Source organism: Lonchura striata, chromosome 32 (assembly GCF_046129695.1).
Source record: "Lonchura striata isolate bLonStr1 chromosome 32, bLonStr1.mat, whole genome shotgun sequence".
Lineage (NCBI taxonomy): Eukaryota > Metazoa > Chordata > Aves > Passeriformes > Estrildidae > Lonchura > Lonchura striata.
Window position 1 is genome coordinate 4,481,570 of NC_134634.1, and position 14,961 is coordinate 4,496,530.

Consider the following 14,961-nt stretch of genomic DNA (forward strand, 5'->3'; position numbering starts at 1 on the left):
TCTGCCCCATCCCATGCATCAGCAAGCTTCCCTATGGAACTGAACAGCCCTGCAGCGAAACTGGGGCAGAGCTCTAGGCCAGCCTTGAGCTCCACCAGCATCCCCCAGCTGCACCTGGGCAATGTGAAGTGGTATCCTGGGGATGGAAAAGATCTTTGGAGGAGGGGAAGTTTTGAGAGACCCCAGCCCGATGCCAGGGCTTGAGGAAGCAGCATTCCAGGCTCAGGAGGGTCCCTTCCCAATGGCCGCAGGTCCCTGGGTATGCTATGCAAGTGCCAGGGCTCCTTCAGACCCTTGGGCGTGGGGCCAGGTCCCCTCTCAAAGCTTCCAGCCCCACTGAGCCAGGGCTGGTTTGCATCAGCAGCACTACTGGGGGTGCTGAGGTGATGGATGGAGAGGAGAGGCAGAGGGCCCGGTGGGCACTGCCCTTCCATCACCCACGGCACGAGAGGAGAGGCAGAGGGCACGGTGGGCACTGCCCTTCCATCACCCATGTCACTCTTCTGGCACTCGGGACGAGGTGGAAAATGCAGCCTGGTGGACTGGCCTGAGAAGGAATTCACAGCCTAAGGAGCATGGCCAGGCTTGCTCAGCCTCTCGGCAGGATTGAGCAGCACTGTGGCCCTGGCAGGCAGGGAGCACTGTGGCTGCTGCCACAGCACAGATGGCACCGGGCTGGCAGTGGGGGCACTGCTCGTGTGAGCGTGGCACTGGTGTGGCCTCCACTTTGGTTAATGATTGCTGGTCTCATCAGCGTGATACATCCCTGTCTCACACCCCCCTCTGCTTTCTGTGCCTTAAACCACAGCACTGGGCACAGCCCTGCCACACAGCGCCACGGCAGAGCCCCGCATGGGCACAGCCCACGGGGGGCCACCTCTCCAAAGGGTCAGCAGCCAGACCAACGCCTGGCTCTCATCCCCGAGGCTCTGGGAGCTCTCAGCACTGCACAAAGGTCGGTTAGTGGGAGTCCTCACCTCAGCTGGGAGCTGTGGGGCTGGCCACAGCCCCTTTGAGCAAACAAAGGTGACAGCGAGCAGAGCATGGGAACACCAGTCCCACAGACCTTGTCCACCCCAGGGGACAGGAGGGCTCACACCTCAAGGTCCCCACTGAGGCAAGGGGCAGCTCCAGCCCTTGGTGCCTCCGTGAGCACCCCCAGAAGCCGTGCAGTGCCATGGTGGGGCAGCTGCCAGGGGTTTATTACTTTATTCCAACTTTGAAATGGAACCGGGAGTGGAGCTGAGCCCAAGAGCATTGGCCAGATGGAGGGTGGGTGTCACCAAGTGCATAGAACTGTCACCGGCTCCCCTGGGGCCAGCCCTCGATGGGGACAGCAGGGACAGGGATGGGGACAGCAGGGACAGGGACAACATGGACAGGGACAGCATGGATAGGGAGAGCAGGGACAGGGAGAGCAGGGACAGGAGAGCAGGGACAGGGAGAGCAGGGACAGGAGAGCAGGGACAGGGAGAGCAGGGACAGGGAGAGCAGGGACAGGAGAGCAGGGACAGGGAGAGCAGGGACAGGGAGAGCAGGGACAGGGAGAGCAGGGACAGGAGAGCAGGGACAGGGAGAGCAGGGACAGGGAGAGCAGGGACAGGGACACGGGGCAGCCCCGCCGACAGGAGCTGCATACGCTCACTGTGTCCCCCTCTCTCCGTGATGGCCGTGCCCCCCAGGCTGGGCAGGCACCGCGGGGAGCCCGGGGTGCACCCTGCAAGCACAGAAAACCACAGGCTGTGTTGGCCATGGCGATGGTGACGATGGCAATAAAGGGGCCAACAAAGCGGCGCGGGGACAATGCGGGCGGGGGGCGCGGAGCCGCAGGCGCCGGTTGCCCTGGAGACCCCAGCGGGGCTTTCCGAAGGTATTTCCTGAAGAAAAAGCACACACATGCCCGGCAGCCCCACTAATCCCAACAGGAAGCGCTCACCGGGACGTGGGGATTGGCTTCTTTTTGATTCAAACAGCTCCTCACCCTGCCGTGTCCCCCAGCCCGGGCTGTGCCGGGGGCACGTCCCGAGGTGCAGCATCCCGGCTGCTCCGGAGCCCGCGCATCCCTGCACCCGGGAAAGCTGCAGCAGGGATTTGCCAGCACACGAGCACCACGGGCTCACGGCACACGTGGCTCTTGGAGTGCTCAGGGCACCCCCAGCTCCTCCTGTCCGAGCCAGCCAGGGGCCCTGGCCTCCTCCGCAGGGAGATGGGATTTATGTCCCGCTTCAGGCCCTCCTGCTCTCCCAGCCTGCGCCGCAAATGAAGCAGCACTTAATTACCAGGCGCGTTGGGAGTTTGCAAAGCCATCAGGATAAAACCCACGCCTTTCCCCCGGGCCCCCCGGCCTCGCTCAGAGCCCTGGAGGCGGCAGCTTGGGGCACAGACACCTCTCCATCGCTCCCCCCGGGCGTGGGTCACAAGAAAACACCCCAACCCACAGTTTTTGGCTGGCTTTGCCTGGCCCTGGCTCACTGCTGGAATGGAGTGTCCGTTCCTGTGCTCACCTCCCTCCTGCCCAGCCCCACGCTGGGGGCTCCACACTCGGGGACCCTTCTGCTCCCCTCGGGGCAGCTCCACAGCCCAGGCTCTGACTGCTTTTCCCAAAGACTCTTATTTCTTTTTTTTTTTTTTTTGCTCCTCAATTAAGGGCCGGAGTGACAGCATCCGAGTGGAAAGGCGGGAGGACGGAACAAAGCCGGGCCGGCAGGCTGGGAGGGGACGCAGCCACGGCAGCCGGACCGGGCAGCTGCAGCAGCGGGGTCTGGGGGTGCTGCTGGGCCCCCTGAGCTCCGGGAACACTCCTGGGCTGCTGCCATCAACAGCAGAAGCGCAGGAGGCTGCAGGCTTGGCAGGGAGTCCCTGGGCTGCTCGTGGGGCTCCAGCAAGGAGTCAGCCACTCCAAATGGGATCCCCTGGGCTCCCCGAGGCACTGGTGGGAGACACCTAGAGCTGCAAGAACCAGGAGGGACTGGGCAGCAGGGAAATGGGGAGGACAGAGACGAGGGTCAGCAGCGCCATGGGGAGCAGTGGGCACAAACCAAAGACCCTCGTGGGCTCCCCCAGGCTACCTGGGCTGAGCACATTGCCTGCCCGGGACGTTTGGCTCCTGCAGGCTCCAGAGCAAGACCCCCTGGACGAGCTGGGGACAACAAAGCCCCGGGAGCCAGGGCCCCTGCTGGCCAGCAGATGGCCGGGGGGGGTTAAGCCTGTGGCCAGCTGGGCAGCCAGCAGCCCTGGGAAATGGGGCAGCCCCCGGCCCCTGCCCCACGGGAAGGGGGCTGCAGCCAAATCCCCTGTGCTGTGGAGTGCAAACACATCCCCTGGGGAAGTATCTGCTGCACTGGGGCAGTTTGGGGCCCAGCGTGCCCCAAAACCAATCGGCCCAAGGCAGGACCACCCCCGCCCCGGGACACGCTCCCCAGGACAATCCACTCGGCACCCCTGCAGGGCCATGGCAGCCCCCTGCGAGGAGATGCCTGAGCAGCGGCTGGGACAATGGCAGACAAGGAGAGAGGGAAAAAAAACCTTGGCAATTTTCTGCAGGTTTCTATTTAACCTGGAGACAAAGAGCGGCTTTGTGCGAGGGAGGGACAGAGGCTGCGCATGGAAATTTCTTGGCTTTTCCCCTTAACCAGGGTTTTTTTACCACCTCCAAATTTAGGTAACTATAAAATGCAGTAAATGCCTGTTAATGTTTTATTTGCTCCAGATTTTTTGGTACTGGGAGGGAGCCCCTGACGAGCAGAGCTCCCAAACTCCCTCCCGCAGCACAGGGAGAGGGGGGCCAGAGCTGAACCCCCCTCCACGTGAGGCCAGGCCGCTGGCCGGCCGCGGGGGATTACTCCTCCCTGAGAAGGGAGCTTAGCTGCCTCAGAACCGGGAGTAAACTGAAACCCCATAAACATGCAGAACAAAGTCCGGGAAAGCTGCTGCCTCCAGCACTGAGGGACCCGAGGGCTGCTGCTGCCCCCGGGGTGATGGGGGATGCTCCTGAGTCACTGTGCCATGGGGGAAGGACGGACATCTGGGCCCCCAGGACACTTTGGCCCTCAGCATGGCAGCTGAACCCCATCCACAGCCCTGGGCACCCCAAAACCCCTGGGGCTGGGTCAGAGCCTGCCCCTGAAAGGTGCCGGTGGCTCAGCCCTGGCTGCAGGTCCCGGCCCAGCATTGGCTCTTCCCATCCCACACATCCTGCTGGGAACATTTTGTTCCCACCAGCCGGCTCCCGAGCCAAGGGACGGATTCTGCCCCAGCCGGGCTCCTGCTGTGGCACTAATTGGGCCGCCCTGGTGAGAACCATGTCGGGAAACGTTTCCAGAGGTTATTGTTAGCCCTGGCATGAGGCTGGCGAGGAACCAGCTCCCTCCTCTCCAGCCTCTCTCCTCCCCTGCCACTGCCTGACGCGGCTCCCAAACCCTCCAGGAGCTGCAGGGCTCCTCATGCACCCCAAAATTCACCTGTGCTCAATCAGCTCTCCTCAGCCTGAACACCCCAACACTTCTCTCAGAGCCACAGCCAGGGTTGGGGCTGCAGGTGGTGCTCTCCTGGCAGCACAGAGCCATCCTTACCCCAAACACTGCTGAGAAACCTCTTCCAGGAAGAGCAATCTCCTGAGAAAAACATGTTTACCACTGTCAACCGCATTGTTTACAGATGCGGGGAGCAGGCACGCCAGTGGAAAAATCTCAGCAATGGTCCCTGTGAGTGAAGCTCTGCCCAGGCTCCTCTCCGGAGCTCAGCTCCCCAGGGACCACGCACGGCTCTGGCTGTCTCCCGGGGTGTCACCTCGCAGGGTGTGACCCGCTGCTCCAGGCAGAGGTGCCACCCCCAGCACCACCCAGGAATCTCCCACCAGGGCTAGTGCAGCTGCAGCAGCGGCAACTTGCCGGCTGCCAGCTCCACCCCAAGCCTGGGGGGACCCCGGGCACCTCACAGCGCTGTGCCCATGCCGGCCACACCGGCAATCGGCCTTTCAGGGCTCTGCTGGGAGGAAGGGGGAAGGGGGAGCGAGTCTTAACCAGCAGAGCAGTGCCCACAGACCAGACATTCTTGGGTAATTAGAACCAAAAGGAGCGAGTCAAAGTCCCGCTGCCGGCTCTGGTTATTCTCTGCCTCGCCGAGGGCCGAGGCTCTGACGGCCGGAGCGGGGCTCTCTGCCAGGGCCGGCTCTGCCCAGGGCCGGGCGACCCACTTGGCCCATCCCTGAGCCTTGGGGTGCCCCCACAGCAGAGCTGAGCCAGGCTGAGGCAGGAGCACCCCTGGCCACTGCCACCAGCCCTGCTCCTGGCGGACAGCAGCAATAACAAGGGATGTCCTGGTCAGGGACTGCACTCCCCAGCCCCATGGAGCAGAGGTTTGAACTGCACATGAGCCGACCCTGGCTTTGAACCCCACCTTGGGCATTCCCAGCTGGGAGCAACACCGGAGCATGCCGAGGGTTTCTGCAGGGTGCATTCATCCCTAGCACTGCCAGCTGGCAAAAGCTGAACCAGTACCCTGCACCCAAACCTTTATCCCCACTGGCTGAGCCCAGGGTCACCCCAGTGGGGCCAACAGGGTGGGAGCAGCTTCACGCACATCCGGGTTACAGATCGTCACAGAGGTGACAGCGCCGTCACACAGAGCCACCCCAGTGGGGACACAGCCCCCAGGGCTCTGCATCCTCCTCCAAACAACAGATCAAGGTTTGCCACAATTTTTCTCCAGGTTTAAAATGTCCCCAGGCACTTCTGGGCCACACACCCACTTCTGTGCCCACAGAAACCACTCTGGGGACAACACGTGCCACATCCCCAGAGGCACCAGCTCCCAGGCAGCCGGGTGACACCAGAGGTGGCACTGGGGATGCGCTGGTGGCCCCACAGCTGGAGCACACGGCAGCCTCTGCCTCTGCCGCAGGGAAGAGCAGCTGGTGTGGCCCAGGAGGAACAGAAAGGACGAGGGAGTGGGGCACCGGGCCGTGCTCTTACCTTGCTCGGGCAGGGTGGGGGCCGGCCGGGCAGCGGAGAGCGCGGCTGCGACCAGCACAGCCCAAAGGATGAGGCACCGCCAGGTCCACATCCCACTGCTGCAGCTACTGCTCGGCGACTGGGCTCCGCAACTGCCACTCCATGGGGCCCCGCGCGGGCGCAGGGGCGGCTCCGCAGGGCTGGCAGCCCCTACAAGCTGGGAAGGAGGAAAGCAGAGTCAGGCAGGGCCAGCTCCCCCACATCCCACCAGCCAGCACAGCTGCACGGTGCGCGCGCTTGCCTTCAGGGCGATGCTGCTCCTGCGTCCCCCAGACAGCAGGATGGCCCTGCACCGAGGGGTGGCCCTGCACCGAGGGATGTCCCTGCATCGAGGGATGGCCCTGCACCGAGGTGTCCCTGCACCGAGGGGTGGCCCTGCACCGAGGGATGTCCCTGCATCGAGGGATGGCCCTGCACCGAGGTGTCCCTGCATCGAGGGATGTCCCTGCACTGAGGTGTCCCTGCACCGAGGGATGTCCCTGCATGGAGGGATGTCCCTGCACTAAGGGATGCCCCCAGACTTCGGTGGCAGGTCTCCACAGACCCCTCAGCAGCCTGACACGACCTGGAACTGACTGGCAGGGTTATGTTTCCCTGTGTAAAAGCGCTGATGTGTCAAGAGTGAAAGCGCTGGCGAAGCAGAACCAAATGCAGCAAGAATTCCCAGAATGGTGAGAGAAACATTAACGCCAGTTAAAGAAAGGGAGATTCCTGCTCTCCTCTTCCTGCACTTGTCAGGTGTTGCTGAGCCATGGCTTCACTGAGGGAAATCCCTTATTCAGAGCAAAATCTCATGTTGTCTGTGCCGCTTCTAGCAAAGCAGCTCTCACTGCAAACTCCAGCCCCCTCCATTCCCCATAGGATCCATAGGGCACACAGCAGCCACCCCCCTGGAGAGGCCTTCCTGGAGCCAGAGGGTCAGCCAGCTGCAGCCGATCTCTTTCCACCAACAGCTGTTTTTGAAGTGGCTGTGTGGGGAGAAATCCCCTGGCATCTTGGGCCAGCTCTGCAACTCGTTCTCATTCCTGCCAGCTCTCATGCTGGGCTCTGCAGCCCACCCATCCCCTCAGGTCCCCATCCCTTTCCAGGACACTGCTCAGTGCAGGGAGCTCCAGAGCTGGGTTTTGGCACAGGGAGGCCCAGCAGAGCCTGATCCTGCCTCAGGGTGCTGTGCTGTGCCCTCCATGGCCCTCATTCCTCCTTCCCTCTGACCATCCCTCCTTCTCTCCGTGCCAGGAGCATGGAGCTCTTCCAGGACACGTTCCAGGGGACGCTGGGGCCCGGACCCAGCCGCCCCCGGCCGACTGCTCCGAGCGTTGCGGATGGGAACAAGCCCCTGTGCTCCACCCCCGCGCCACATCTGCACCTCGGCAGCAGCCTGGGATCAGTCCCGACGCTGGCCATCGCCAATGGTCCCGCCGGGCTCTGCCGAGGAGATCCTGCCCAGCCATTGCACAACCCGCGCAGCGCCGGCCAGGGCGCCGCTGGCAGCGGGAGCTCTGGGACAATTACAGGGACCAGGAGGTGGACAGGACAACAGCACCCCACAAACCCTTCCCCGAGTCACCTCCCGGGGTACAGCTGTGCCTCCAGGCCCCTCAGCCCCTGCCGAGCATCCCAAGCTCACCCGGTCGCTCTCCCCGCTGCCGCGTGCTGTGCGTTCCCCGACCTGCCGCGGGAACCGGCGCTTCCCTTCGCCGAAAGGCGTTGGGCTGAAGTACGCACTGTTAAAAACAGTGAGTAATAATCGTCGTGAGTAATAAACTGCTACTCATCCTCCCCACGCACTCGGTTCCTGGAGCTCTGGTCTCTGCCTCTCCTGCTCCAGTGTGAGACCCTGCGCTGCCTGTGCCCAGAGTGGTGGCTTTTCCCCAGGGATGGGCTGAGCAACCACGAGCCCCAAAGGGCTTACAGCCTCTGCACCCAAAGGAAGCCCAGCTGGGGTGCAGCTGTGGGGGCTCCAGCTGCCTCCTTCTTGCCCAACTGCTCTGGCTGTCACAGGAATATCTGGGACCCAAACTATTGACACAAGGAGTCGGGCAGGGAAAAGGGCACCCAGCAAACACTGGTGTTATCTCCAACACCAGCGCTCCCAGGCACTGGGTAGTGCTTGGACATAGTTGTTGAATGTTCGGGATTTATCTGGGTTTGGAAAGGGGAGGTGGAATTCTTTGAGCGGGGGGAAAAGAAAGGTCTTTGGTATTTCTGGAAATTATTTTCTGTCTCTCAGTGGCTTTGTTTATCGACAGCACATGCTCCCCGGAACATGCCCTAATGCGGAGCGTCTGCGTGGGCCTCCCGAGCCGGCCCCGCGCCGAGGGGAGGGATGGAGGGATGGAGAGGAGCCCAGTGCCTCCAGTTCCTGAAAAATGAGTCAGTGCTGGCTCGCACACAGCAGAGCCCTTCTCCAGATACACCTCGGAGCGGGTGCCTTCCAGCTGATTCAGGGGCTTGACAGCAGGATATTTCCATGGCGTAGGGATGGCTCGGCAGCACAGAGCTGTCCCGTGGCTGAGACGGTCACTGGGAGGGAGGAAGGGAGGAACAGAGGGAAGGGTGCCAGGACCCAGCAAGAGCACACAGGGATGGTCAGCTTCCCAGGGCAGTGAGGGAGGGTGCAGCAGCCATGGCTTTTCTGGAGGGTAGGAGGACTGGGACGCACCCTGACTGCTCCTCCTGGAGCAGCATGCGAGGGAATCTCAGTGCTCAGAGATGCTGAAGAGGCAGCACAGACCTCTTCCTCCTTCCCAAGGGAAAAGGGGAAACTGGGGAACCCCAAGACACCTGCCCTCATGACTCCTTGGTGTCCACATGGGAAGGAGGCAAGGAAGTGGGGAGAGTGCTTCTACCTGTGCAAACAACAGCATGGCTCTTTTCAGTGTTTATAGAGCTTTTATATAAATCCCAACAGGAAACCATTTGCTCTGGAGGATGGCAGCTTGGGCAGGGTGGGTCTTGGCTCCTGCCAGGCACTGGGCACCATCCCCACTCCCCGTGGCCCCAGCACACTGCAATTTAGTGCTCCGGGGTGGATTCAAACAACTAAAAACAGAAGCAGCTAGAGAGGAGCCAGGGCTAAGTGCCCCTCGGAGACCTGCCTCCAAAACTGCAATTACAACCAGCCATTACACCCACAGAGCTATTTTGGAGTGGTGATGGACAACCCTGTGCCCATCCATGCACCCTCCAGGGGCACATGCTCCCTGTGTACCAGGAAAGATGTTCTCACACTGCCTTTGCACACCAGTGTGTCCACGAGGAGTCTTGTGCAACCTGTCTCTCACTGCCCTCAGGGACCCTGAGGGCTGCACTTTCGCTCCTCGCATCTCCCACAGCCCTGAGTCACAGGGCTGAGCTGTCCCAGGGACACTGCACAGACAGGACCTTCCCACTTGCACAGCAGATGCACCCCCTGGCTCTGAGCTGAGTGGCTCTGAGAGGGGAAGCCCCTTCCTGTCCTGTGGCTCATCTCTGGAATGCAGCTGAGGTGCCAAGCACAGGAGCTGGTGCAGGAGCAGGGTGTCCAGCCAGGGTCGGAGCCCTGCAATGCTGTGACATCTGCAGGGGAGCCCCAGTCTGATCCCTGTGTGCTGGATGTGATGGGGGTGGCTGCTGCCATGGGCTCAGTGGGGCTGGGGGGCTCTGGCTCCTTTCCTCTGCCTCCCTGCTGGGGCAGAGATGGCCCGTGGCATTCACCACGTCAGAACGTCCGGGCTGCCCTGGCACCAGCAGCCAGCGGCTAACACAGCAGGCAGGAAAAGAACAGGGACAGGCCAAATCCAGCAGGGAGAGGAGTCTGAGCTCAATTCCTGGGTCTGCACAGCATCAGGAGCCCGAGGTGGCAGACTGTGCCCAATCAGGCGCAGTCCCTGTCCCTCAGAGGGGAGGTGGTGACTGCCAGCAGACCACCCTGCCTGGCACAAATGCCCCTCAGCTCCAAAGCACATGAAAAGAGACTCCTTTTCCTCTGAGGCACAACAAAAGCAGCCCTCCAGCTGCCCTTGGGGAAGAAGGACACACCAAAGGCACAATCCGTGGGCGGCAGGAGCGAAGCCTTTCCCTTGCCCAGTGCCTCGTGCTCCAACCTGTGGCTCAGGTCAAGAACCAAGTATTTGCTGAAATAAAAGGCAAACATAACTGCACATGGAACTGTAGGGAAAACCTGTAATGCTTAAAGCAGACACATGCTTGGAAAAATAAATATCCAACTGTGCAGCATAAAGAGCATGTTAACCCTTCCCAGCTGGCTGCCAGGTCTTAGGGCTACCAGGGCCACCTCCAGCACCGAGCTGTGGGAAGGTATCCAGTGGTGGGAGAGCCTGGGACATGGGGCAGGAAGGACGCCCAGCCACACCCACAGATCTCCACAAAACCATCACAGTTCTAGAAGCATCCTCACACCAGGGATCCCTCCCTACCTCAAGACTTGATTTTCAGATATACAAAACAACCACTGATACCCAAAAATCTGTACTGGGCTGGACCCCTTGACTGCTTTGGGAGGAGACTGGTCAAGGACGAGGACACTGGGACACAATCACAGCCTGCCATCCCAGGCAGGGACAGAGACCCATTACCCAGCCCGGGAGGGAGCTGGATTGGGTTTTCACTACGTTGCACTCCTCCAAGGAAAGCCATTGAGAGGGGAAGGACACACAATTGCCATCATGTCCAGAAGCAGAAGGTCCCTAAAGGGTCAGAAAGTTGGATTTTCAGGATGGGATGAGCATCTGCAAGCAGCCATTTCCAGCAGCCAGGATTTGGGGGGGCTCCACCTGGGGCTGGAGACAATAAGGCTGCCGGCTCAGGTTATGTTTTTAGGTGGGTAGGTAAAGAGGGAGCTCCAGTTCACCTCTGGCAGTGACCCTTCCCGCATGGCCAGGGCAGGCACCTTGTGTGCAGAACAGCCCAGACGAGGCTCCCGCCGGCTGCCTTCAGCCCGGCACCACTCGTGCCTGCACCCTGCCGGGGCAGGGGCGATTTATTTTAATCCTCTGGGAGCAACACAAGGAAAAGGCAGCAGTGCGTGCCAGCCAGCGCAGGGATTAAGGGAGGAAGTGCTCCCGAGTGGGGAAGATGGCTGCGAGCCAGAGCAGGGGGCTGCAGGGCCCTCGCTCCCGCGGCGTCCCCGCGCCGCGCGGGGGGCTCTCCGTGCGCCCCCTCCCGTGCTGGCATCCCGCTCGTCGGCACCGGAGAGCCCCGGCGGAGAAACCACCGCCTCCAGCGGCGCACCGCCCCAGCGTCCCTCCGAGCGCGACCGTGAGAGCCGCTGGGTTCACCGACTGCCCGGGTTTAAACATTGCCGGGAGGGAGCTGCCCCGGCCCGCCGCGGTCCGGGACACGGGGCAGTAACTCGGTAACCCGGGCAGAACGGGAACGGCGAGGCAGCCGTGGAGCTCCTCGGCGTCACCTGAACGCACACACGCTCTGCTCCGTCCCCACACGCGGCCAGCGGCCACCTCCACGTCTCCCGGCCCCAGAACCACAAAAAGCACAACCAAACCCCTCTGCAACCGATCCCTCCGGGTGCCGAGGGTGACCGCATCGGCGCGGCGGTCACCCGCCATCGCAGGTGTCGCCGCCGCCTCCCCGCACTCCCGGCGCCTCCGCCGTGGGCGGACGAGCGGTTCCCGGAGCCCGCACGGCGCTGGGATGCGGCGGCTCCGGGAGCCCCACCGGCGCGGACACACAAAGGGAAGCACCAGCTCTGGGACGGCGTTATTCCAGCGCCTCCATTCCCGCTGACCGCCCCGGGATCCCAGAACTGAAACACACCAAACACAGCTCCTTCTCCATTTTTCTCTGGAAGCCGCAAGGCTCCCGCTCAGCTACTTTTGGGGAATAAGGGGCCAGGCAGCGACTCGGAAAACGACCCCCGATTCCCGCCAGGCTCCCCCGCGGCCGGGAGGGGATTCGGGGTCGGGACGGTGGGGGCGGTTCCAGTCTCGGTTCGGCCGATGGACGGGGTCGGACCCGCCGCCTTCCCAAACTGCTGCCCGCCGAGCGGCTGCACCCCGGGAACGGCCCGGGGCCCCCGAGCCCCGCACACCGGACCGCCCCGCTGCCCGCAAACCCCCGGGTCCCTCAAGGCGGAGCCCCCCCCGCGCCGATGCCGCCGTCGAGCCGCCCCGCCAGGGCAACGAGGCGCACCTGGGGGGGTTCGGCCGCGACCGAGCCCCGTCCCCCGACCGAGCCCCCGGGCCAGCCCCGCGGAACACAAAGCGACGCCCCGCGGTCCCGGTGCCGCCCCCCGCGCGGAGAGCGGCGGCCGTTACTCACCGGAGCCCCGCGGGCGGCGGCGGCGGCGCGGTGCCGCCGCTCCCGGGAACAATGGAGGGGAGCCCCGGCCGGGGCGAGAGGCGCAGCCCCACCGCCGCCGCGCTCACAGCGGCCGCCCCATGGCAGCCCCGGTCCGGCCCGGCCGGCGGAGGCGGCGGGAGGCGCTCCCGGAGCCGCTGCCGGACGCGCTCCCGAAGGCGCGGCCGCCCCGACGCCGCCGCTGCCGCTGCCCGCCCGCCGCGTCCCGCCGAGCGCCCGCCGCCGCCGAACTAAGCCGCTCCCGCACCGCCCCGCCGACAGCCGCGGCTCCTCCTCCGCCTTCCTCCTCCTCCTCAGCGGCCTGATGGGGCTTGTAGTCACAGCCGGACCGCCCCCCCACCTGGAGACCCCGCTGGCCTCTCGGAGTGGCGTTCCAGACGTCCCCCGGGGCTTTGCGGGCGGTGATCGCCCCGAAGGCAGGGCAGGCTGGGCTCGGGGCAGCACAGGGATGCTGGCCGTGATGTTCCCCTCACTGCTGCATTCTTGCCCTGTGGCTCTTGCTGGCACCAGGGGAGCCTCAGGCCCCGTGGGTACCGGCTGGGGTGAGGGGCCTGCCTGCACCCCCCGTTATCCCAGTGCAACACCCGGTGTGGAGGCAGCGGGATGCGGGCAGTGCATGCAGGCAGCAGGGTGGGCACAGCTCTGGGCATCCTGGAGCCCCAGCCAGCCCCTCTGCAGAGCAAGGCCCAGGGCAGATGTTTCAGAGGTCCCAAATCATCAGCCCCAAGTCCTTCCCAGGAGCCACCACTGCTGCAGTCCCTGCCCTTCCCAGCTGTTTTCACCGAGGTTTGGAGCAGGACCATGGCATCTCTAACACAGAGCTCCCCAAAACTCTCAGCACACACTTTTGGCTTAGTCTCAGCTGGGGCCACACTCAGTTCCCAAGCCAAAAGGCAGAGTGGGATATTGTCACACCAGTAAGCCCAGCGTGACTTCTGTAGCCCCCAGTATGGAAGGCCAGCTCACAGAGCCCCAGTTTGGGCACTCAGACGAGCTCCCCCAAAGCTGGACTGGCTCAGGGTCACACGGGTGGTGCAGGGCACTCAGCCTCCATGTGGGAAGCATGTGGGAGCAGTCATGAGTCCAAGTCAGGGCATCCCAGGATGAAGACATCTCCAGTCAGCAGGGAAAGACCTGCCGAGGCAATGTGTGAGTGATTAAGTTATAAGAGGGAAGAGGACAGGATGAATTAGCCCTGTCAGTCACCGGTGTTAGATTTGAACCAAATGCTGGGCATCCATCCCCAGGAGCAGCCTCCTCCTGCTTCAGGCAACCGTTCAGCTCCCCATGCCAAGACCTGTGGAATATTTCCCTTCCAGATTGACAGATTTGTGGACAGGGAGAAGGGGGGAAGGTAACACACCTGCTGGGATGTTCTCCCAGCAAGCTGGAGATGGGAAGTATTTCAGTGATGGCAGAGCCAACTCCAGCCCTGCACAAGCACTACTCATCCAGTGTACACTTAGGGTGCAGCCACCCATCCCTAGGCCTGCCTTCCTCACTGCCCAGCAGCCAGGAGCTTTGGGCTGAAGGTGCCGAGGCTGCTGGGGAACCCACAGCTGCTGTACCCTGCTATCCATGACTCCCACTAGGCTTCTGCCCCAGACTTTTCTATGCTGTCTCCAAAACAGACCTTACGGGCTACAACCCCTCATGATGGACAGGCTCTGGGGCTGCTGGTCCTTTGGCATGGTTTTCTGCATGATTGCATCAACAGAGCACCAGTTCTTGGGCCTTTATCAATAAAGGTGCTTGGAAACAGCAGAAAATGGGGAAAACCATCCCCTGCTCCCGGGAGGCTCAAAGATCTGGCTGCATCCTTGGCCTCAGCATCACATTGGGGCTCAGCACAGAAGTGACCATGAGCTGTCACCATCTGGTGTGTGCACAAGCAAGCCCTTCAGGATGGACAGGGAGGGGGAATGACCTCCTGGAGCAGGTGGGGGTCTGCAAGGGGCATGGCTGCGCCAAGGAGCAGCAGAGACCACGGAGCAAGCCAGAGCTCACTGTGGCCCTTTCAGGGCCCCCTGCCCTGCAGGGGTTGGGGCAGTTCCTTGGCATCAGCAGCCCATGCTGGGCCCCTGCCCTTCTCCTGGACCAGGGCAGGAAGCGTGTGATGTGCAGGGCTCTTCCGTGGACACATTTGCATTGGTGGTGCAGTTTTGAGGCTTGGGAGGCCAGAGCTTGGAGAGCATTGTCATGGCTGAGGGTTTTTTCTTGTCTGAGGAGGAACAAAGGCATTTGGGAAGCAGCTTCCCTGGGACATGGATCCCAGAGCCCACAGCTTGCACAGCCTCTGGCAGACCCCCCTTCCTCCCGCAGCACACACGGGGGCTGTACCTGCTGGCCCCCACCTCTGCCCTCCCGTGGGAGCACGCACGCCCCAGCTGTGTCCCTGCACGGAGTCACACACACGTGTGCACACGTGTAGCCCCTCCAGCCCCACGTGTGCCCATCTGCACACTCAGCTCTGTCAGACTGCCCGCCTCCACTTGCCAGCCCAAGGCCACGGGGTGGTCTTCATCTTCCTCCTCCTCCTCCTCCTCATTTGCTGCCTCCACACGCCGGCTCCCAGCTGCGGCATCGGAAGCAGCAAAATCCACCGCAGGCAAAGCTGACCCGTCCCCGCAGC

The 14,961-nt window shown here is 62.8% G+C and overlaps 1 protein-coding gene across 3 annotated transcripts in view; it reads right to left on the reverse strand.

The window, feature by feature from the left end:
• FGFR1 (fibroblast growth factor receptor 1) overlaps window positions 1-12,329 on the reverse strand; it is a 29,017-nt gene extending 16,688 nt beyond the window's left edge. For 2 of the 3 annotated variants that reach the window (XM_021535885.3, XM_077789261.1), the window contains exon 1: window positions 5,973-6,165. In XM_021535885.3, the coding sequence (XP_021391560.1) occupies window positions 5,973-6,063 (91 nt within the window). In that variant the 5' untranslated portion in view covers window positions 6,064-6,165. Of the gene's footprint in view, window positions 1-5,972; window positions 6,169-12,290 lie in introns of those variants that run through there. The other variant, XM_077789262.1, reaches the window with a different exon arrangement.
• Between the last annotated feature and the right edge of the window lie 2,632 nt (window positions 12,330-14,961).